General features: G+C 40.3%; 1 protein-coding gene across 1 annotated transcript in view; it reads right to left on the reverse strand.

Moving 5' to 3' along the window:
- col27a1b (collagen, type XXVII, alpha 1b) overlaps positions 1-23,501 on the reverse strand; it is a 168,432-nt gene that overhangs the window by 83,908 nt on the left and 61,023 nt on the right. Inside the window, exons 8-12 of the mRNA XM_060907051.1 lie at positions 13,370-13,414; positions 11,018-11,071; positions 3,899-3,943; positions 1,632-1,685; positions 883-927 (exon numbers count right to left, since the gene is read on the reverse strand). Of these exons, the coding sequence (XP_060763034.1) occupies positions 883-927; positions 1,632-1,685; positions 3,899-3,943; positions 11,018-11,071; positions 13,370-13,414 (243 nt within the window). The remainder of the gene's footprint in view (positions 1-882; positions 928-1,631; positions 1,686-3,898; positions 3,944-11,017; positions 11,072-13,369; positions 13,415-23,501) is intronic.

Consider the following 23,501-nt stretch of genomic DNA (forward strand, 5'->3'; position numbering starts at 1 on the left):
CTCCTACAGGATTGATCGGATTTCCAACTTGCACACAAAAACAGTGACCGGTATGAGCTACAGCCTCACTGAGGTTAATTTTTTTCTTGACATGAACTGAGATAACGAATTGGATGCAAATGCATGTAAAAAAAAATTAAAAAGAAAAAAGAATGCTGTTTCATAAGAAAATGAAACTTTCCATGGAATAACTACTAAAATGGAAAGGAGAAAGTACTGTTCACTTATCATTTCTCTGGAAGAAACAGAACAGCTAAGAAAATGATCCAGTTTACTGCCAAATTAGCCCATGTGTACGATCAAGAATGAGGAGGATAGGCACTGTGGATGACTCAAAAAATGAGAATGTGATGCTATGAAAGATCACCTTTCATAAGTTTTCTGCTTCCAGTTAACGTCTGGGTGATTAATAGTTTTCTCCTAAACAATCATTGACAGAAGTATCCACAGTGTTAAAGCCTGTAGGTTCTCATAAAAATCTAGCTAGGCTCCCCCCCCCCCCCCCCCTTTTTTTCTGCATTTCATACATTTCAGCTTAAAGCAACGTATACTTAGTCCCATGACCCAGACAGCATCAAGGCCATAATCTGCTTGGCCATCAAATACTAAGACTCAATTTCCTCAGCAGTACATGGACTGATTTACGGTGATACCTTGTACGGACATATAGACACAAGGAAGTCATTTTAAGCAAGGAAAAACAGTATGGTCTTTTAACAAGCATCCAGAAAATCCCAGCTAAGAAATCATGCTCAGAACTTGACACTGCTGTGATTCTTTTAACACACACACACACACACACGCACGCACGCACGCGCACACACACGCACACACACACCATTCACAGAGGCTTGTAGAGAGGATGGTGAGAGAAAACTTTACCGGCCTACCCATCTTGCCCTTCTTCCCAGGAACACCAGGAATACCCTGCATAAAAAAGAAAGAGATAGACACAGTAAGAGAGAGAAAAGAGAGACAAAAAAGAGCCAAGGGACTCAATTAATCAGTGATCATGGTAGAAGTGATGTACTGTCTGTGTAGTCTGTGTAGAAAAGCACTTTTATGTCTTTCCTGAACAAAAGAGATTCGATGAAAGCACAGCGCGCTCGATCCGTGCATGCCTGAAAATGGGAGAGTTGATCTGGCTAATCTGCGGCAAACCTTTTTCCAGCTCCTGAGTGGCTTATAATTCCCACACCGCAGGAATGCCGCCAGCTCAAAGATTGTGGACAAATATGGGGAGAGCGACGAGTGCCCACCATTGCTGAAAGGGTCTGTGCGGTTTTATTTGAGCGTGCCCTTTTTGCAAGGCTTTGCAATCAGCATGAGCAGACTGGCTTTCTACACTGCCTGGATTAAACGAGTAAAGTGCTCATGGGAGTAAAGCAAACCACAAGGTTTTCTCCAACACAACTTGCCACTTTCTGCTCCAGGGTACTCCACCGCATGTTTCGAGAGGAAATTAATTCCTTACTGTGTTATGCTGGGGATTAAAAAAGGTCCCTGTATCAGTGATTCAGTGTCTCAGAATTTCAGTAGAACGTGTTGTAACTGCTGACTCTCGTGCTACTGATCGAATCATGTGCATGTCATGTGTGTGACTGAACGTCAGAATTAAAGATTAAACTCACTCTTTCTCCATCAGGTCCTGGGAGACCAAAGAGCCCTGGGATTCCAATGAAGCCCTATAAAAGGAGAGAACGATGGAAAGAAATATTAATATGAGTGGTCCTAGTGTCTGGAGCTACACTAAAGCCTCGGATGAAGTCTACAGAAGTCCAGCAGGTAGCCTCAGTGGATGGCGACTCTTCATGAAGACCTAGACCTTGAGGCAAGTGTATATGCCCATGGACTGCATGGTGCTGGCTTCCACGATGTAGTCCAAGGGCACATACCCTCACGCCAGGGATCACTGAGGCTGGGCAGCTGGGTGGCACTGGGTTTAAAGACACAGCAATGATGGTTATGATGACTTCATGAATGAATACAACAGTATGCAACAAAATGAGACATGACATGAAGATATACAGAAATGATAATACAATCAAACATCATCGGTCATGCCTCAGGACAGGAAGAATTTAAGTCCATTTCTTGCGCTATCAAGAGTAATCATACACTGCCGTTCAAAAGTTTGGGGTCACCCAGACAATTTTGTGTTTTCCATGAAAAGTCACACTTTTATTTACCACCATAAGTTGTAAAATGAATAGAAAATATAGTCAAGACATTTTTCTGGCCATTTTGAGCATTTAATCGACCCCACAAATGTGACGCTCCAGAAACTCAGGCCAAGTTTACATTAGACCGTATCTGTCTCGTTTTCTTCGCGGATGCACTGTCCATTTACATTAAAACGCCTGGAAACGCCGGGAAACGGGAATCCGCCAGGGTCCACGTATTCAATCCAGATCGTGTCTGGTCCGGTGCTGTGTAAACATTGAGAATACGCGGATACGCTGTGCTGAGCTCTAGCTGGCGTCGTCATTGGACAATGTCACTGTGACATCCACCTTCCTGATTCGCTGGCGTTGGTCATGTGACGCGACTGCTGAAAAACGGCGCGGACTTCCGCCTTGTATCACCTTTCATTAAAGAGTATAAAAGTATGAAAATACTGCAAATACTGATGCAAATACTGCCCATTGTGTAGTTATGATTGTCTTTAGGCTTGCCATCCTTCCACTTGCAAGTGGTAAGTGATATGCGCTGGGATCACACACACAGCGGCTCAGTCCCGAATCACTGCTCGTGCGCTATACTCGCGCGCTCTGTGAGCTGCGCAGGGCCGGAGTGCGCACCCTCCAGAGGGCACTCGCTGTTCAGGGCGGAGTGATTTGGAGCGCAGGATGCCTGCGGAGCCGAGCATATCCGTGTATTGGTGTTGCTGTGTGCACGCGAATCGTGTATTGGTGTTGCTGTGTGCACGCTAATCGTTTTAAAAATGTTAATCTGATGATCTGCTGATACAGTCTAATGTAAACCCCACCTCAATCTGCTCAAAGGAAGGTCAGTTTTATAGCTTCTCTAAAGAGCTAAACTGTTTTCAGCTGTGCTAACATGATTGTACAAGGGTTTTCTAATCATCCATTAGCCTTCTGAGGCAATGAGCAAACACATTGTACCATTAGAACACTGGAGTGAGAGTTGCTGGAAATGGGCCTCTATACACCTATGGAGATATTGCACCAAAAACCAGACATTTGCAGCTAGAATAGTCATTTACCACATTAGCAATGTATAGAGTGTATTTCTGATTAGTTTAAAGCGATCTTCATTGAAAACAACAGTGCTTTTCTTTCAAAAATAAGGAAATTTCAAAGTGACCCCAAACTTTTGAACGGTAGTATAGAGTAAATCTTACTCTGAACCAATCTTCCAAACTCTGTCTGGGCAAATATATAATAATGCAGGCCTACTAATGTATATAGATATATGGAAGTAATGAAATTTGTAATTTTTTAGGGAACTCAACTCTGATTATTAATAAAAAGTAAATGTATAATGTTTACAGTCTTGTGCATTTTTTACATAACCACAACAGCCGGCTTATTTATGCTTTCCAGACTTCTCAGTTTAAATACTGTAGTATTCTGTAAAATCTGGGTTTATTTAAAAGTGTCTGGAAATAAAATCTGACTAATGACTAGAAGCTGTTTATGTTCTTGCAATCATATAAAATAAATAACTCCTAACCACATTGGCATAGATGTTTAAAAGGATCAGAAAATGAACCACATTTATATCAATAGACACTATGTATAAACAAGAAGAAATCTTGGACAGTGGACAATCTAGGATATTGGCCTTGAGTCCAACTTCTATTGCTAAAATGCATTAAAATTGGCACAGCCAAAGACAGGTAGAACATAAGCACTGACTTCTTTGAGTCACTCACCCGAGTTCCTTTTGGTCCTGGATTTCCTATTGGTCCAGGCAACCCCTACAAAACACAAAACTGTGAAGTAGCATTTTGGGTTTTCGGCTGAAATCAGTCATAATACTATACATACGTTGATATTGGACTAACGCTTCAAATCTTATTAATTCCACATCTGAATTGAAGGTTTTACAGATATCTTTGCTTAAATCCTATGATTTTCGTGCATATGGTCATTAAAAAAAAAACAACCTTCAAGATTACTTAAAGTGAAGTCTAATTAAATAATATTGGCTGGCTTTGAGTGGTATATCAGATATATTCCATTCAACTAGCATGATCTTGAAGGACGAATCGAAGACGAGTTCAATATCATGCTAGCTGAATGGAATATATCTGATATACCATGAAAAAAAGCCAGCCAATATTATTATTATTATTATTATTAATGGCGGCTTAGCGCTGTCGCCTCACAGCAAGAAGGTCCTGGGTTCGAGCCCCGGGGCCGGCAAGGGCCTTTCTGTGCGGAGTTTGCATGTTCTCCCCGTGTCCGCGTGGGTTTCCTCCGGGTGCTCCGGTTTCCCCCACAGTCCAAAGACATGCAGGTTAGGTTAACTGGTGACTCTAAATTGACCGTAGGTGTGAATGTGAGTGTGAATGGTTGTCTGTGTCTATGTGTCAGCCCTGTGATGACCTGGCGACTTGTCCAGGGTGTACCCTGCCTTTCGCCCGTAGTCAGCTGGGATAGGCTCCAGCTTGCCTGCGACCCTGTAGAAGGATAAAGCGGCTAGAGATAATGAGATGAGATGAGATGAGATGAGATTAATGGCGGCACGGTGGTGTAGTGGTTAGCGCTGTCGCCTCACAGCAAGAAGGTCCTGGGTTCGAGCCCCATGGCCGGCGAGGGCCTTTCTGTGTGGAGTTTGCATGTTCTCCCCGTGTCCGCGTGGGTTTCCTCCGGGTGCTCCGGTTTCCCCCACAGTCCAAAGACATGCAGGTTAGGTTAACTGGTGGCTCTAAATTGACCGTAGGTGTGAATGTGAGTGTGAATGGTTGTCTGTGTCTATGTGTCAGCCCTGTGATGACCTGGCGACTTGTCCAGGGTGTACCCCGCCTTTTGCCCGTAGTCAGCTGGGATAGGCTCCAGCTTGCCTGCGACCCTGTAGAACAGGATAAAGTGGCTACAGATAATGAGATGAGATGAGATTATTATTAATCATACACACTCTCTTTTCCAGTTTTTCGATGTCTGTTGGTATGTTTTTCTCTTGTAAATATGCATGAAGAATATCTAATGAAGTTCTGGTAGCCTTTTGGGTGTTCAACAGGTCTTTCTCTTTCCCAGCAAACAAAGAAATGCTTCTGTGCATGCACAGCAGAAAACTCACTGGATATTCGCATCAGCTCCGACGTGTGACGTCATGTTGTCTTGACAACCATGCAATATCGTAAACCATATTCAACGCTCATTCTCCATTGGGTAGAGTGACAGAATACACGTAGGATAAGCGATATGCTAACAATATTGCATGCCGTCAAACCAAATGAATGAAACCCACTAGAAGGGAATAGAATACATGTTTTTATGCCATTGAAAAAGTGTCCTGTATGTATAATAAATGCTATATAATTAATATACGCAGGGTCAGACGATTCTTCTTCTTCTTTTTAAATTATAATTTTCTCCTGTTTAGTCACCTGCCAATACCAATCTAGCTCTCCCCTATCCTATGACAAATACCAACCAGGCTTCCTCAAAGAGGCCAAGCACATCTTTACAAATTGCTGCATCACAGGACAATGTAACACAAAGCACCATCTTCCCTTTTACATACAGTAAGCTCACAGAAAGCATGGCCATTTTTAATCCCTTGATGCCTGGCCACAGATGGCTGTGGCTTTGCTGGGAATTGGAATCACAATCTCCAGAGGATATAGCGAATGCTTCTGTTGTGCTCTATTGAACTGTGTCAAGCAATTTAAGTCATTAGTAAATGTGTTGCAGCCTGAGAAAACCCATCATGTGGTGAACAAGGAAGAAAACTGCATTTAAAGCTTCCATGTACACTGCACACACCATCATCACTGACACTGACAGCTGATGTCTCATTACAAACTAAATTGTTTAATATACACAGTACCAGTCGAAAGTTTGGACACACCTACTCATTCATACGTTTTTCTGTATTTGGATTATTTTCTACTTCTACATTGTAGAACAATACTGAAGACATCAAAACTATGAAATAACATCTGGAACATATATGGAATTATGTGGTAAACAAAAAAAGTGCTAACCCCCCCCCCCCCCCCCCCCCCACCAAAAAAAAAAAACAAAAAATCTCATATTTTAGATTCTTCAAAGTAGCCAGCATTTACATTTACCTTGATTACGCTTTGCACACTACTGGCACTATCTTAACCAGCTTCATGAGGTCGTCACCTGGAATGCTTTTCAATTAATAGCTGTGCCTCGTCAAAAGTTAATTCGTGCAATTTCTTGCCTTCTTAATGAGTTTGAGATCAAACAGTAAATAGTAAATAATAAAAATACAATAAATAGCCCTATTCCACAACTGTAATAATCCATATTATATCAAGAACTGAGCAACTAAGTAAAGAGAAACGACATCCATCATTACTTTAAGACATGAAGCATCTTTTAATGAATAAAAACTAAAAGGGCACTCCGTAGAGTGCATACCTCCGTCAAGCCACATATTAGAATATCCAGATATTTCCTATGTTTACATACATATCTGGACTTGTATCAAAATCTAATCAGTTGTTCCTTGGCCTGTGGCTCACCTTTCCTCAAAATTTCATCAAAATCCGTTCACTACTTTCTGAGTTATGTTGGGAACAGGCAAACAAACAAACAAACAAACAAACAAACAAACAAACAAACAAACAAACAAACAAATAAATTGACGCAAAAACATAACCTCCTCCAATAAAGTTGGTGGAGGTACTAAAGAAAAACCATTGAATTAGAAGGTGTGTCCAAACTTTTGACTGTTATGTCTATTTCATGATGGCATGTACAAGTAGCTATTACAGACATTCAATCTGTGAGGAAATCACACTCAATTAGCAAAGTTTTAGACATCTTTAGGCTGTCCCTTACAAAAAAGAAGTTTATTCAAGTGTGCTTCTAGTATACTTCTTTTAAACTAAAAATAGGAGAATATGCTTTCAGTTTACTTTTTATTTACTTATCAGAGATATACTTAATAAAGTTATACATAAGTATACTTGGCTTATACTGAAAAGTATATAGAAAAGTCTAAGTATATTTAGCTTATACTTAAACTTTTGATCAAGATATACTTAACAAAAGTGTAATAAAGTAATAAAATATTTGTGACTTATGTTTAAGTGTACTTGCCCTGTAGTTGTGCTTCAGCATTGTTGACTCTTAGGTATGTCTGTGGTTCCATATAAGTTTTTTTTTTTTATTTCTCCTGAGTGGGATAATTAATTTTTTTTTCTTTAGAGCTTGGATGTCAATTTCAGTTGTCATTGCCATGTTTTTATACTTTGGCATTTAATACAATGCTGCTTTAAATTTTGATTTTTAAAGAAAATGAATGTGTTCTTAATCCTGAGTATCTGTTGTTATTTTGTGAATTCTTACCTTTATAACTTCATTGTAACTTAAGGTACAAAACACTTAAGTTGTCTACCGGTAGTGTGCATGAGGTAAGGGTTAGGGCTAGAAAACTAATAGTATACTGAGAAGCGTAATTGTAGTATACTTCAAAACTAAAAAGTGGACTAGATGTATATAACCAGTAACTAATAGTATATTTCCAATATGCTATAAAGTATACTTTAGTAAACTAAAAAGTAGACTAGAAGTATAAAACAAGTAAACTATTAGTATATAAGTTTACTTGTGGTATACTTGCAGTACAAAATAAAAAATACAAGTTGTATACTCAATGTTTACTTCTCTTAGACTTAAAGTATACTTTTTATGAACTAAAAGTGGGCCAATTTAGTCCCGAGAAGTATTAGATTAGTTTACTTACAAGTATACTGTGCGTACATTGATATCAGTATCCTTGGTACACAAAAGTATACTTAAAGTGCCATTCCACCATTGGATGTATTCTTTGGCATAAAATACAATATATTTTATGACAACATGACTAGACAGAGAAATCTTTTAGCTTCCAAATGATATATCAAACATAATTTTTTGACAACGACAAGTATATTAATTTTGCGACCAAAGTCACCTACCCTTTTAATTTCCGCGCGGTAGTGAAACGTGATGTCATCGGCAGGTTCCCCTTCTTGTGTACCACGTGTCGGTCTATTTTTAGACCAGGAAACCCCCAAAGTGAGAGAGTCATTTCTCCTCGTATATGGGGGCCAAAAAAATTGCGAAAAATTTTGAGTTAATCTTTCAGTTAGCTAGATTTATTGGTATTAGCTAGATTTATTGGTATTATTTTTATCGCGTTCTATCCGCCATTGCTGATAATGTGTGCCACATCACACGTCACATGGTATACAAGAAGGGGAACCTGCCGATGACATCACGCGCGGAAATTAAAAGGGTAGGTGACTTTGGTCGCAAAATTAATATACTTGTCATTGTCAAAAAATTATGTTTGATATATCATTTTGAAGCTAAAAGATTTCTCTATCTAATGATACCATTTATATATGTTGTCAAAATATATTGTATTTTATGCCAAAGAATACATCCAATGGTGGAATGGCACTTTAAGGAAATGTACTTTAACTTTACTCAAATATACTTAAAAAAATGAACTTATAGTATACTTCTTTTTGATAAGGGGTGATGACCTTGGGTCATATTGTGTACTATTGTTTGCTTTCTTGGCAGCACGGTGGTATAGTGGTTAGCACTGTTGCCTTGCGGCAGAGAAGTCCTGGGTTTGAGCCCGGTGGCCGACGAGGGCCTTTCTGTGTGGAGTTTGCATGCTCTCCCCGTGTCTGCGTGGGTTTCCTCTGGGTGCTCCGGTTTCCCCCAAAGGCATGCAGGTTAGGCTAATTGGTGGCTCTAAATTGACCGTAGGTGTGAGTGTGAATGGTTGAGTGTCAGCCCTGTGATGACCTGGCGACTTGTCCAGGGTGTACCCTGCCTCTCGCCCATAGTCAGCTGGGATAGGCTCCAGCTTGCCTGCGACCCTGTAGAACAGGATAAAGCGGCTACAGATAATGGATGGATGGATGTTTGCTTTCTTTTTGTTGTTGCTGTTCTCCCTGCCTCCCTGAGGGGGGTGTCATGCATACGTTCCTGTGATTTTTCTTTAAAGATTTTCAGTTGTAGGTGGCGGCAGCTGATTGGACCATGGTTGATTGCACCGGCTTTAAAATGTTCTCTGGAGAAGATAGATGCTCTTCATGTTCTCCTGATTCCCAAAAGGACTGTGCTATGCGTTGTTAATGGATTAAAGTGCTTGAGTTGTAAACATTGGAACTAAAAGCAGTCCAGGTAACTGTAGGGGTGAGAAGCCCTTTTGGTTGCACTCTATTTTTCTCCTGTTTATGTTAGGGAGTTAGGTAAGATCCCTGTATTTTTTTTTTCTTTTGTTTTCCTTTGTTGTCCAGGTAAGTTAGAGGACATGTAACCGACTGTGTTTTGTTTGTTATTTTGGGCCATGCTCACCCTGATGCTAATTTACCTGTGCTGAAATAAACAAGTTGTATTTTAGACTGTAATTGTCTGTGGCACTGGTCGTTTTTGGGAGTAGGGAAAGGGGAAGTCATCTTTTTTTTTTTTTAAATGCTATGCTCAGGTTTCCCCTAGGCTGGGGTGTAACAATGCAGACTGACTAGATTTACGTCTGCGTTTGTTTAACTGACTCTTTACACAACCTATTTGCACGAGGATAGCCTAGGTTTAAAAAAAAAAAAGTACATTTCAACATAATTTTGTGAAAACTATTTCTGGTGTAAAAGTACGACCTAGGCAGAAAAAGACAAGTTTTGTCCAAAACCCAAATGACCATTTGCCAAAATTCAACCACAGTGCCATTGGCTGGGTTTTCTCAGCCCGCCACACATATCTACTGTTGCAGAATTAAAGTTTATCAAACGTTTTAAAATCAATGCAATTGTAATCCATGTGTAACAAAGCAATGTCTGAAGACTAATCAAGCTTGACAAAGCCAATGATGATCTTTGCATGCTGTAATGAGAAACATAACTGTGCTGATGAAGCAGTGAGCCATGTGGAAATTGTCTGTCTTAGTGATGTTGTAGAAAACCAGCATGGCCCATTTAATAAGAATAGACTGATAACTGTAAACTATGAACCTCATCTCAAACCACGTTTCCTTTACTTCCTATCAACACTGCCTCAAATTCCATATAACGTCTTTTCAAATATTTACAAAATCCCACTAAGAGCAGCCAATTCAGGCAGGCCACAATGTAAATGACTGGAGCTCTGGAACACTGAAATGTTGCAGTTCTAGTGACTATGGTAAACCTTATGGATGTGAGATCACTTATATGGGGCAGGTCATGGAAAGAGACATTTCTGGGTCTGTTCTGCATTTCGCAGCTGGTGCTCAGGTGCATTTAAACAACCTCCAACTTCTGCACACCGGCGCATCTACAATTAAACCGAAGACAACCGTATAACTGTAATCTGCCGAGTTGACTGGCACTACAGCTGGACTTTGTAAAGCAGGTTTAATCATCACCACAGCAGTATTGTCCAGATTTGTGATTCCTTTCTATCATAAACATTTCAACTAAAGCCAAACCCAAACCGTTGCGCCAGATGTGCAGACTTTGGAGTCGACGAGGATGAATCAAAGCACGATTTATAATGGCGAGAGCTGCCATTATACTCAGCTGTGTGTGCAGGAGACATAGGAAATGTGCCAAAGTAAGTTCCAGAGCTGGGGAATTTGATTCATGCCTTAGGTTCTTCATAGAAGATGAGGCATGATGTGGTGTAGCGTCAATCCTGCATACATGACGAACTTGCTTTTGTATTTTGGAGTGATGTCCATGTCTTAGAATGTCAAACATGGAGCATGTGTAAACAGCTGATGGCTTTGTCTTTAGCCTCCTGTACAGAGTTTTAGTGCATGCATTTCTAAGACTACTGTACGAGTCAGCAGCACAACAGGAGATTTACTGCACCTGCCTGCCAGGATAACCTTTGGCACCCAGGTTTCCATCTGGCCCTTGTGCCCCCTGCAGAAAGAAAGAAAGAGGAGTGAGAGAACATAGTGAAAGGATGAATTTATCACAATATACAGTACATGTGATTTATAGTAAAAACTCACTTTTTAAAATCATAGATGACAAATATTGAAAGGGTTGAGGAAACAATATGTAAAATAACACGTCACTCACCTAGCTAAGACTAAATTGGCCTTTTTTTTTGCTTATACAGTGTCTTGCAAAAGTATTCATCCCCCTTGGTGTTTGTCCTGTTTTGTCGCATTACAAGCTGGAATTAAAATTGATTTTTGGAGGGTTAGCACCATTTGGTTTACACAACATGCCTACCACTTTAAAGGTGAAATGTTTTTTTTTTTTTTTATTGTGACACAAACAATAATTAAGATGAAAAACTAGAACTCTGGAGTGTGCATACCGTAAGTATCCCCCCCCCAAGTCACTACTTTGTAGAGCCACCTCCTGCTGCAGTTCCAGTTGCAAGTCTCTTGGGGTATGTCTCTATTAGCTTAGCACAACTAGCCACTGGGATTTTTGCCAATTCCTCAAGGCAAAACTGCTCCAACTCCTTCAAGTTAGATGGGTTGCGTTGGTGTACAGCAATCTTCAAGTTACGGTATGCTACAGATTCTCAATTGGATTGAGGTCTGGGCTTTGATTAGGCCATTCCAAGACATTTAACTGTTTCCCTTTAAACCACTCCAGTGTAGCTTTAGCATGTTTAGGGTAATTGTCCTGCTGGAACGTGAACCTTCATCCCAGTCTCTAACCTCTGGCTGAATCAAACAGGTTTTCCTTCAGAATTGCCCTGTATTTAGCACCATCCAGCTTTCCTTCAGTCCTGACCAGCTTTCCTGTCCCTGCAGATGAAAAATATCCTCATAGCATGATGCTGCCACCACCATGCTTCACTGTAGGAATGGTGTTCCCAGGGTGTTGGGTTTGCACCACACATGGCATTTCCCATGATGGCCAAAAAGATCAATTTTAGTCTCATTTAACAAGAGAATCTTCTTCCATGTGTTTGGGAAGTTAGCCACATGCTGTTGGTTAAACTCCAAATGTGTTTTCTTAAGCAATGACTTTTTTCTGGCCACTCTTCCATAAAGCCCCACTCTGTGGAGTGTACGGCTTAAAGTGGTCCTATGGACAGATACTCCCATCTCTGCTGTGGATCTTTACAGCTCCTTCAGTGATATCTTTGATGTCTTTGTTGCATCTCTGATTAATACCCTCCTTGCCTGGTCTGTGAGTTTTGGTGGGTGGCCTTCTCTTGTCAGGTTTATAGTGGTGCCATTTTCTTTCCATTTTGCTATAATGGATTTAATGGTGCTCTGTGGGATGTTCAGAGTTTGGGATATTTTTTATAACCCAACCCTGATCTATACTTCTCCACAACTTTGCCTATGCACACTCCAGATTTATGGTTTCGTTTATCTTAATTACTGTTTGTGTCACAATAAAACAACAATTTTCACCTTTACAGTTGTCAGCATGTTGTGTAAATCAAATGGCGCTAACCCTCAAAAAATCCATTTTAATTCCAGCTTATAATACAACAAAACAGGACAAACACCAAGAGGGATGAATACTTTTGCAAGACACTGTATATAAGCTGCATTTGGAAGTAGCCAAAGCCAAGGACAAGGGCTTATTCTTTTAGCGTATTTAAGTTGCATAATTTATGTGTACATTTAGACTACAATTTGAGTTTATGGAACTATGAATTGCCACCCAGTGAATGTTATTTTATGATGTATTGTGTGGGCTCGTAAGCCAAATGCAATTACTGCACAAGGAAAGAATTTATATGCCATTGTATGCTACTTACTATGTATGTAACAGCTATAAATCATTCTGACAAAAATGGACTGGATAATCACAGCAATGGAAAGCTACTTAAAGATCAGCAGGACTATTAAAACTATTAAGAAACATAAACTAACATAAGGAAAAGTCTTATAAAAGTGTAATAAAAGTACTGAAACACAAATATTCACCGAGTGTATTACGTCCATTATAAAATCGAAAAGAAAGCACATTGAGCCAGGCAGTCTGGCCAAGTTTCATATTAACGGGCCAAAGTGACTATATTGTAGTTACCCATCTTCATTTAGGGCATCTTTAATACGTTTTATCATGCTGTGGTTTTGGTTTCTGTCCATTCTGCTACATCATAACTGTCTCTGTACTTGTACCTGGAGCACTTACTACAGAGACTACAGAATGGTTTCGTGTCATCTCTAGTGAACCGGGAATAGAAAATGTGTTTTATATATAAAAGGAAATAATGGAAAATTAAAAACTCACAGGCTCTCCAGGATGGCCAGGTGGACCAGGATGACCTTTTTGTCCCTGAAGATAAAAAAAAATGAGGATGCAAATGAGAGGTCATTCCAGTTCACAGTGTTAGTCATCAGCAGTGAAACAGGCACTTGAGAAGAGGAGCTAAATGACTGTATTTACAAGGGGAAAAGAAACAGTTGTCTTCACAGAGAGCTGTTCCTGACTTGTGAGATCGTTGTAAGAACATTGTAGGAGTATCAGTTATCACCACAAATCCTAATAAATGGCTTGAGTCAGCTGATTGTAACTCGGCTCCAGACGGAGATCATGACTCTTCTAAAGGGAACTCCTACAGAGCCCACTGTGTGGTTTCCATTAAGAACATGCAAAACTGACCTATACAAAGCCTGTTACAAATCTTTCCAGCAAAGCAATGGAAAAGGAACGAGTGGCAAGAAACTCAATGACTCTGTAAGTACAGCACAGAACAGTTCTTCCTTACAAGCAGATCTGCTGCCACTTTCCAATCATAATAACCTCAGAGTAGACCCTGAAACTCTGCAGAGGAAGGCCATTTTTATGTTATGACATCCAATACTTGGGAAGTCAACTCAGTTCTCCATTGTGTTCATGGAGTTTCAGGATGATGTCATCATTAAAGCAATTTTTTTTTTTATTACACTAGTGAATAGTGCAGGCTTGTTTAGTCCATGATCAGTGCTTGGGAAATGACTCGAGGGTCTTAAAGTATGAACACTAAGAGAACTACAAAGAATTATGCATCATAAAGACATATGATTTTGTAATATTGCAAATAACATCCTATCATGGAATTATTGTTATAGTATAAATATGTCACTATAAAAGCATTGAAAGCATTAAATTATGATAACCAACTTGGGCAAGCTTTACTGAAAAGAACCATCTTCAATTAAGAAGCAATGCAGCAGTGTGTGCCTTGGCAGAGTAATCCGTAATCACCTTTGTGCTCATGGTAATGAAAAGTGAGTTTGGGTAATGACGGACTTTGAAGAAGAAGAAGAGCAGTGTTTTTAATCATAAAAAGGTTGTTTTTTTCTTATGGTGCCAAGAAACCTGCTTTTAAATCAAACCATTCTGAAGAACTATGCAGTGGCACTGTTTTAAATTAACACGAGCTGAAGTTATTCATTGATGTTGTCATTCCATTTTATCCCTAAACCCACTAAACAATAGTTTAAAATCTTTGCTATAATTATATTGTGCCCTATGAAATTATCGGCACCTATTATGAATATGAAAGAAAGACATCAAGAACAGACTGGCAAAGGCAAGAGCAGCATTTCATCAGCTCAAGTTCATTTGGAAGTCCAAGCAGTACAGCCACACGACTAAGATCCACATTTATAACAGCAATGTCAAGACCATCCTTCTATATGGGAGTGAATGCTGGAGAGTCACCAAGTCCGGCATGGAAACATTGTCCAGTTTCCACCATGGGTGTCTCAGGAGGATAAACAGAATATTTTGGCCCAACAAGATCTCCAACAAAGACCTCCTCCAGCTCAGCCAGACCACATGCATTGTCAGCGAAATACAGCATAGACGACTTCGATGGCTAGGACATGTGCTGAGGATGCCACAGACAAGTATTGTGAGGGTTGCACTGCGATGGACCCCACAAGGCAAGAGACCAAGGGGCAGGCCAAGGAATACCTGGCGAAGGACGGGTGAAACAGAACTTAAGCAAACTGGGAACATCTGAAGTGAGGCTGAGGCCAAGGCAAAAGACTGTGCTGGATGGAAGGATCTTGTGGAGACCTTATGCTCCAGTGGGAGCGAAGGGGATAAGTAGTAAGTAAGTATTATGAAAATGAGCAATAGATATTAAATAACAGGTATTTCGCAGATGCTCTTATCCAGAGTGACACAACAAAACCCTGATACACCTACAGCAGTGGGCAGCCAGGAGTTAGGTGCCTTGCTCAAGGGCACTTGAGCCATTTCTGCTAGTCCAGGGATTTGAACCAGCAACCTTTTAGTCCCAAAGCTGCTTCTCTAACCATTAGGCCACAATTTCCCAAACCAATGGCCAAAAGTATGTACATGTTATAGGTTAAAAAAAAAATCAACCTCAAATTTTTTTTGACCTGGGTTAAAAATTATAACCTAGGTCATAATTTCCAACCTAAGTAAAATTCTGGATAATCTAAGATTCTTAAAATGGATTTTCCATTACCTCTTTTGTCTCTCTTTCCTCCATCTACTTCCTCTCTGTCTACAGCTACCTAGTATTTCCTTTTGTCTGTCGACTTATTCCTATCTACCTAATGAGCATTTTTAACATATCTTTTTTGCATACTTAACCAGGATTTGAACTCAAACCTTTTGATTCTTAACCCAACATCTTAACCACTAGACCAGTGACAGAAGGCGTGATGTATATTTTGAATTCATTAATGAATCCAGTCTTATTACATCATCAAATAGTTTAAAATACAAAGTCTTCCCAAATCCTAACCCTAGATATCATAAGCCTCCCTAATACAAGTAGCAAATTATGAACTAGGCTAAAAATTCTAACCTAGGCTGAAAAATTCTACCTGACCTACAATTCTGACCTGTAACATACACATCTGATCATCACATCCATATGTGTTTCTTACCCGAATTGTTGTCATAAAATTGGAAGCACACAATTATATAGGATGTCTCCCGTGAGTACCCAATATATCTCTGGCTGTTACCCTAATTGTAGCACATTCACTGTAGATTTAATGTACAACCCCGATTCCAAAAAAGTTGGGACAAAGTACAAATTGTAAATAAAAACGGAATGCAAAAATTTACAAATCTCAAAAACTGATATTGTATTCACAATCGAACATAGACAACATATCAAATGTTAAAAGTGAGACATTTTGAAATTTCATGCCAAATATTGGCTCATTTGAAATTTCATGACAGCAACACATCTCAAAAAAGTTGGGACAGGGGCAATAAGAGGCTGGAAAAGTTAAAGGTACAAAAAAGGAACAGCTGGAGGACCAAATTGCAACTCATTAGGTCAATTGGCAATAGGTCATTAACATGACTGGGTATAAAAAGAGCATCTTGGAGTGGCAGCGGCTCTCAGAAGTAAAGATGGGAAGAGGATCACCAATCCCCCTAATTCTGCGCCGACAAATAGTGGAGCAATATCAGAAAGGAGTTCGACAGTGTAAAATTGCAAAGAGTTTGAACATATCATCATCTACAGTGCATAATATCATCAAAAGATTCAGAGAATCTGGAAGAATCTCTGTGCGTAAGGGTCAAGGCCGGAAAACCATACTGGGTGTCCATGATCTTCGGGCCCTTAGACGGCACTGCATCACATACAGGCATGCTTCTGTATTGGAAATCACAAAATGGGCTCAGGAATATTTCCAGAGAACATTATCTGTGAACACAATTCACCGTGCCATCTGCCGTTGCCAGCTAAAACTCTATAGTTCAAAGAAGAAGCCGTATCTAAACATGATCCAGAAGCGCAGACGTCTTCTCTGGGTCAAGGCTCATTTAAAATGGACTGTGGCAAAGTGGAAAACTGTTCTGTGGTCAGACGAATCAAAATTTGAAGTTCTTTATGGAAATCAGGGACGCCGTGTCATTCGGACTAAAGAGGAGAAGGACGACCCAAGTTGTTATCAGCGCTCAGTTCAGAAGCCTGCATCTCTGATGGTATGGGGTTGCATTAGTGCATGTGGCATGGGCAGCTTACACATCTGGAAAGACACCATCAATGCTGAAAGGTATATCCAGGTTCTAGAGCAACATATGCTCCCATCCAGACGACGTCTCTTTCAGGGAAGCATGTTCTTGCATGACAGTGCCCCCGTGCACAAAGCAAGGTCTATGAAAACATGGTCTGCTAAAGTTGGAGTAGAACTTGAGCTGCCTGTATCTCAACCCCTCTGGACACCTCTGGGAACAACTGGAATGCTGACTGTGCATCAGACCTCCTCACCTAACATCAGTGCCCAGCCTCAGTAATGCTCTTGTCGCCGAATGGATAAATCCCAATAGCCACCATCCAAAAACTAGTCAAAAGATTTCCCAGTAAAGGGGGGGACTAAATCAAAACATTTGCCCATATAGAGTACGTATAAAAAGAGCAACTCATGCATGTGGAAGAAAGTGATTGTTTGAACTCACAGAGAGGCTGTATAATTTTATTTAAACACAAACATGCATTTATAATCAATGTTTTTAAATGTATTGGCACCCAACAATTTTGTAATAAGTAATAACTATTTTTCAAAAAGTACATTCTTTAAAAAAAAAAGGCAAATCTAGAATTCTGACAGGGTCGAAATGTCCCTCTGGTTGAACCCTACAACAAAGTTTACATAATCATAAAAGATTTCAAAGCAGAACCTTCTGAAGAAACCCCCCCCCCCCTTTTTTTAAGAGTGTACTTATGAGATAAGATAAATAGTTGAGATAAACAGCTTTGATACTCCCTAAGCAATGCTTCTGACAGATACTAAAGTGCAGACAATGTCTACAGTGGTGCTTGAAAGTTTGTAAACCCTTTAGAATTTTCTGTATTTCTGCATAAATATGACCTAAAACATAATCAGATTTTCACACAAGTCCGAAAAGTAGATAAAGAGAACCCAGTTAAACAAATGAGACAAAAATATTATACTTGGTCATTTATTTATTGAGGAAAAGGATCCAATATTACATATCTGTGAGTGGCAAAAGTATGTGAACCTCTAGGATTAGCAGTTAGTTTGAAGGTGAAATTAGAGTCAGGTGTTTTCAATCAATGGGATGACGATCAGGTGTGAGTGGGCACCCTGTTTTATTTAAAGAACAGGGATCTATCAAAGTCTGATCTTCACAACACATGTTTGTGGAAGTGTATCATGGCATGAACAAAGGAGATTTCTGAGGACCTCAGAAAAAGCGTTGTTGATGCTCATCAGGCTGGAAAAGGTTACAAAACCATCTCTAAAGAGTTTGGACTCCACCAATCCACAGTCAGACAGATTGTGTACAAATGGAGGAAATTCAAGACCATTGTTACCCTCCCCAGGAGTGGTCGACCAACAAAGATCACTCCAAGAGCAAGGCGTGTAGTAGTCGGCGAGATCACAAAGGACCCCAGGGTAACTTCTAAGCAACTGAAGGCCTCGCTCACATTGGCTAATGTTAATGTTCATGAGTCCACCATCAGAAGAACACTGAACAACAATGGTGTGCATGGCAGGGTTGCAAGGAGAAAGCCACTGCTCTCCAAAAAGAACATTGCTGCTCGTCTGCAGTTTGCTAAAGATCACGTGGACAAGCCAGAAGGCTATTGGAAAAATGTTTTGTGGATGGATGAGACCAAAATAGAACTATTTGGTTTAAATGAGAAGTGTTATGTTTGGTGAAAGGAAAACACTGCATTCCAGCATAAGAACCTTATCCCATCTGTGAAACATGGTGGTGGTAGTATCATGGTTCGGGCCTGTTTTGCTGCATCTGGGCCAGGACGGCTTGCCATCATTGATGGAACAATGAATTCTGAATTATACCAGCGAATTCTAAAGGAAAATGTCAGGACATCTGTCCATGAACTGAATCTCAAGAGAAGGTGGGTCATGCAGCAAGACAACGACCCTAAGCACACAAGTTGTTCTACCAAAGAATGGTTAAAGAAGAATAAAGTTAATGTTTTGGAATGGCCAAGTCAAAATCCTGACCTTAATCCAATCAAAATGTTGTGGAAGGACCTGAAGCGAGCAGTTCATATGAGGAAACCCACCAACATCCCAGAGTTGAAGCTGTTCTGTACGGAAGAATGGGCTAAAATTCCTCCAAGACGGTGTGCAGGACTGATCAACAGTTACCGGAAATATTTAGCTGCAGTCATTGCTGCACAAGGGGGCCACACCAGATACCGAAAGCAGAGGTTCACATACTTTTGTCACTCACAGTTATGTAATATTGGATCATTTTCCTCAATAAATAAATGACCAAGTATAATATTTTTGTCTCATTTGTTTAACTGGGTTCTCTTTATCTACAGTACTTTTAGAACTTGTGTGAAAATCTGATGATATTTTAGGTCATATTTATGCAGAAATATAGAAAATTCTGAAGGGTTCACAAACTTTCAAGCACCACTGTATATATATTGACAACATCTATATATATATTGTCGACACCGAAACTAACAAGAGAACAGATAGTGTAGATGATTTTTAAATCGAAAACAGTGCATCAGGCCTTCATAGCTGTGGTTGTTGTATGTATGTCTCAGCATTCCAGCAGTGATGAGGATTACCATCTGCACAAACACACACCCTGCAGTTGCTACTTTGCCGATGCTAATCAATCCATCAACAGCAATTTACTGCACAAGACAGCATGCTGGCAGGCCAAATCTCTTTACTAAGCACATACGAGTCCTGAAAAGCCGCACAATTATGGTGGCATCTTTTCAATGTAAATAACAAGCAATAAACTGGCACGAAGGTAAGCTACTGATCAAAACAAGCATGCACAGTGTGTAACATGGTTTACAAGAAGCCAGTCTCTGATCTCTATACTGGAACTGATTGCTGTGCAGATGAAGATAAAAAACAATGTTGAGTACCACAACGTTAACGCTGTACACAGTACTGTGCAACAGTCTCAGGCCCTCTATTTTTATTTTTTTTTGTTATAAATTTCTATTTTATGACTTCTACATGGGCGGCACGGTGGTGTAGTGGTTAGCGCTGTCGCCTCACAGCAAGAAGGTCCTGGGTTCGAGCCCCGGGGCCGGCGAGGGCCTTTCTGTGTGGAATTTGCATGTTCTCCCCGTGTCCGCGTGGGTTTCCTCCGGGTGCTCCGGTTTCCCCCACAGTCCAAAGACATGCAGGTTAGGTTAACTGGTGACTCTAAATTGACCGTAGGTGTGAATGGGTGTCTATGTGTCAGCCCTGTGATGACCTGGCGACTTGTCCAGGGTGTACCCCGCCTTTCGCCCGTAGTCAGCTGGGATAGGCTCCAGCTTGCCTGCGACCCTGTAGAAGGATAAAGCGGCTACAGATAATGAGATGAGATATATATATATATATATATATACGGTATATATATATATCCTATAAGAAAGGTGGAGAAGCCAGCCATGCCAAACTACACAGAAATGGAAAATAGAATGAGAAAGTCCAGCATAATGAACTGTGCCAATTTTTGTCTTGCAGACTGAAACAGCCCTCTAGCGTTGCAAGCCAGAGACACTGAGGAGTTAGTAGACGTAGAGCTGAGCAATATCATGATATCTGAATATCCTCTATTCAGGGGTTCTCAACCTTTTCTACTTTAAGGCCCACCTATTCATACTTGTAATGAATTTTGGCCCATTAAAAAAGATCCCCAATTATTTTGGCTCATCTATTCTATTAGAATCTAATAAGCTATTGTAAATTGTAGTAATGGGAGGCAACATCACTCCCTGTTTCAGATGGGAGCCCAGGAATTAAATAAATACAATAAAAACAAACTGCTTTTAATTATAGGTATTGTATTTAAAACTGTATGGATGTGCCAGAGGCCAACATAAAACCATGCATGCAGGGCGTTCTCAGTCAAAAGGGATTAATGATCCAAAAGTGGAGTCTGGTCTATTAACATGAGAACTTATTGCCATGTTTGTGTTCAGCAACCAAGCAAGTTATTAAAACCAAGAATTACACTCAAATGAAGTGGATATAGAAACCACTCAATGGGATTAGATCCTTACACACTAATAAAGAAGGATTTTTCCTATGAGTTGGAAAATTATCTATCCGTTGCGTTCCCTGACATCTCAAACTACCTGGTGCTGCAGGCATCATTCTACATAGATACACAGATAGAAACCTGGAAGAGCATGGAGGTGTACAACTTTTTACATGTGGCTGGGTTAAAGATCTGGGGATCAGGACACTACAAGATAGACAGCGGTAGATGGCTCTAAGTGCAGGAAGAGTGTTTATTAGCAGGTGTGATATTTACAAAAACAAAGCACGAACGAAAGCAAAACAGAATCATAAAGCAGAGTATTTAAACAGCGTTATAAACATGGCTAGAAACAAATGGGACAGTGATGATAACAATACTTCACAAAGCTTCTGTGAAAACAGCATCCATATACCGTACGCACATGCTGATTGCAAATCAGTATCAGGTGTTTCTCATAACGACTGGGTCCTGAGAGTGCACACAATGCGTTCCGTGAGCATGCGCGGCTGCTTGAGCTGTGCCAGACTCAAGTGTTTGCCTGCTGTGTGACCACAACTTTTAGCTCACATGTGTATGGTCATGCATCGCCACCCAAATGCCTCATTTTCATCAATAACCCATCGCAAAGCATTGCGAGCTGTAGTGTGACCGTAGCTTAATGAGGCGGATGTGACGTCAGATGCAACCCAGCAATTGTACCCTACTACAAGTACGGTAAAAATTAGCTTCAACTTGAAAAACAATTCATGGCCCACTAGCTGGCACTTCGTGGCCCACTAATGGGTTGCGGCCCATTGGTTGAGAAACTCTGCTCTATATCATATCAGTATTTTTAGAATGCCTTTGTAACTTAGTAACTGAATGTACAAAAATAGATTTTTTTGTTTGTTCAATCTGTTTCACTTTTCCTATTTTTTTTTCAATAAATATTTGACAAATATCTGTGAACCTATACTGGTGCTTCATGTTGCTTTGTTAGCAAAACCTCAGCAGAATTATATATCATGATGCATATTGTAAAAATTGCGAGATGATATCTTTGCCTTAAAACACAGCGTTATTGAATTCTCTAATCTGATCGGTCAGAAACATTGTTTAATTTTCTAAGACAAAAGCTCGGATTGCCTGTAATTCAAATGTTTATATTAATGCGCTCGCTCTAATACATTATCATTTCTATAGTAACAGCTAACTCACAGGGACTCGCCACACAATATGAGCCTAATAATAAACTGATTATAAAAACGTGTTGCTACTTAACAGAGAAAAATGTATAATAAATAAACTTTGATCTGGTGAAACTTGTAAGGAGACATTTGTTTACCATTTATGGAAGGAGTCTCCAGTGTCAGCATTTTGTAATGATCAGGACATTTTCCTCTACTGGAGAGTCTTCAGGGCATCTGATTTTCTTTGTAACATTACAAACTAGATGTTAACCGAACTACATGCTTTGGGGGCGTCGTGGCTCAGGTGGTTAAGGTGCCATACCATGAATGCGGGCGACCCGGGTTCGATTCCGGCCCGAGGTCATTTCCCGATCCCTTCCCGTCTCTCTCTCCCGCTCATTTCCTGTCTCTACACTGTCCTATCCAATAAAGGTGCAAAAAGCCCAAAAAAATATCTTAAAAAAAAAACATTACAAACTAGGCATTTGTCATTCACAGTTGAAGAAGGAGAGAAAAGAGACACTGGTGAGGGAACGACTGTTTATAGCTACTATAATGTATCAACAGGAAATAATTTGTCCTCTGGATGTTCCGCAATATTAAAATGTATCTATAAATGACTAAAAAGTATGACGTGTCTTTCAATAATTAATTAAAATTTTTAATTATTGGCCAGGGTGGCACGGTGGTGTAGTGGTTAGCGCTGTTGCCTCACAGCAAGAAGGTCCAGGTTCGAGCCCCGTGGCCGACGAAGGCCTTTCTGTGCGGAGTTTGCATGTTCTCCCAGTGTCCGCGTGGGTTTCCTCCGGGTGCTCCGGTTCCCCCCACAGTCCAAAGACATGCAGGTTAGGTTAACTGGTGACTCTAAATTGACCGTAGGTGTGAGTGTGAATGGTTGTCTGTGTCTATGTGTCAGCCCTGTGATGACCTGGCGACTTGTCCAGGGTGTACCCCGCCTTTCGCCCGTAGTCAGCTGGGATAGGCTCCAGCTTGCCTGCGACCCTGTAGAACAGGATAAAGCGGCTACAGATAATGAGATGAGATGAGAGATGAGATTATTGGCCAATTGCTGTGGTTTAAGAGGAAGAAAACTTTATTTTACACGCTGCTTTTGGAAAATAATCAGTTGGGATTGGTAACAGTAACTCCGCTTTGTGGTGAGCCATATTTTGCCACCCCAAGATAGATTAGTTTCCAAAAACAGCTCATCCTGTTTTGTTTATTTCTTAATGAAAAGCACTTATCTCCTACCCCTAATAGAG

The sequence above is a fragment of the Neoarius graeffei genome, chromosome 24 (assembly GCF_027579695.1).
Source record: "Neoarius graeffei isolate fNeoGra1 chromosome 24, fNeoGra1.pri, whole genome shotgun sequence".
NCBI lineage: Eukaryota > Metazoa > Chordata > Actinopteri > Siluriformes > Ariidae > Neoarius > Neoarius graeffei.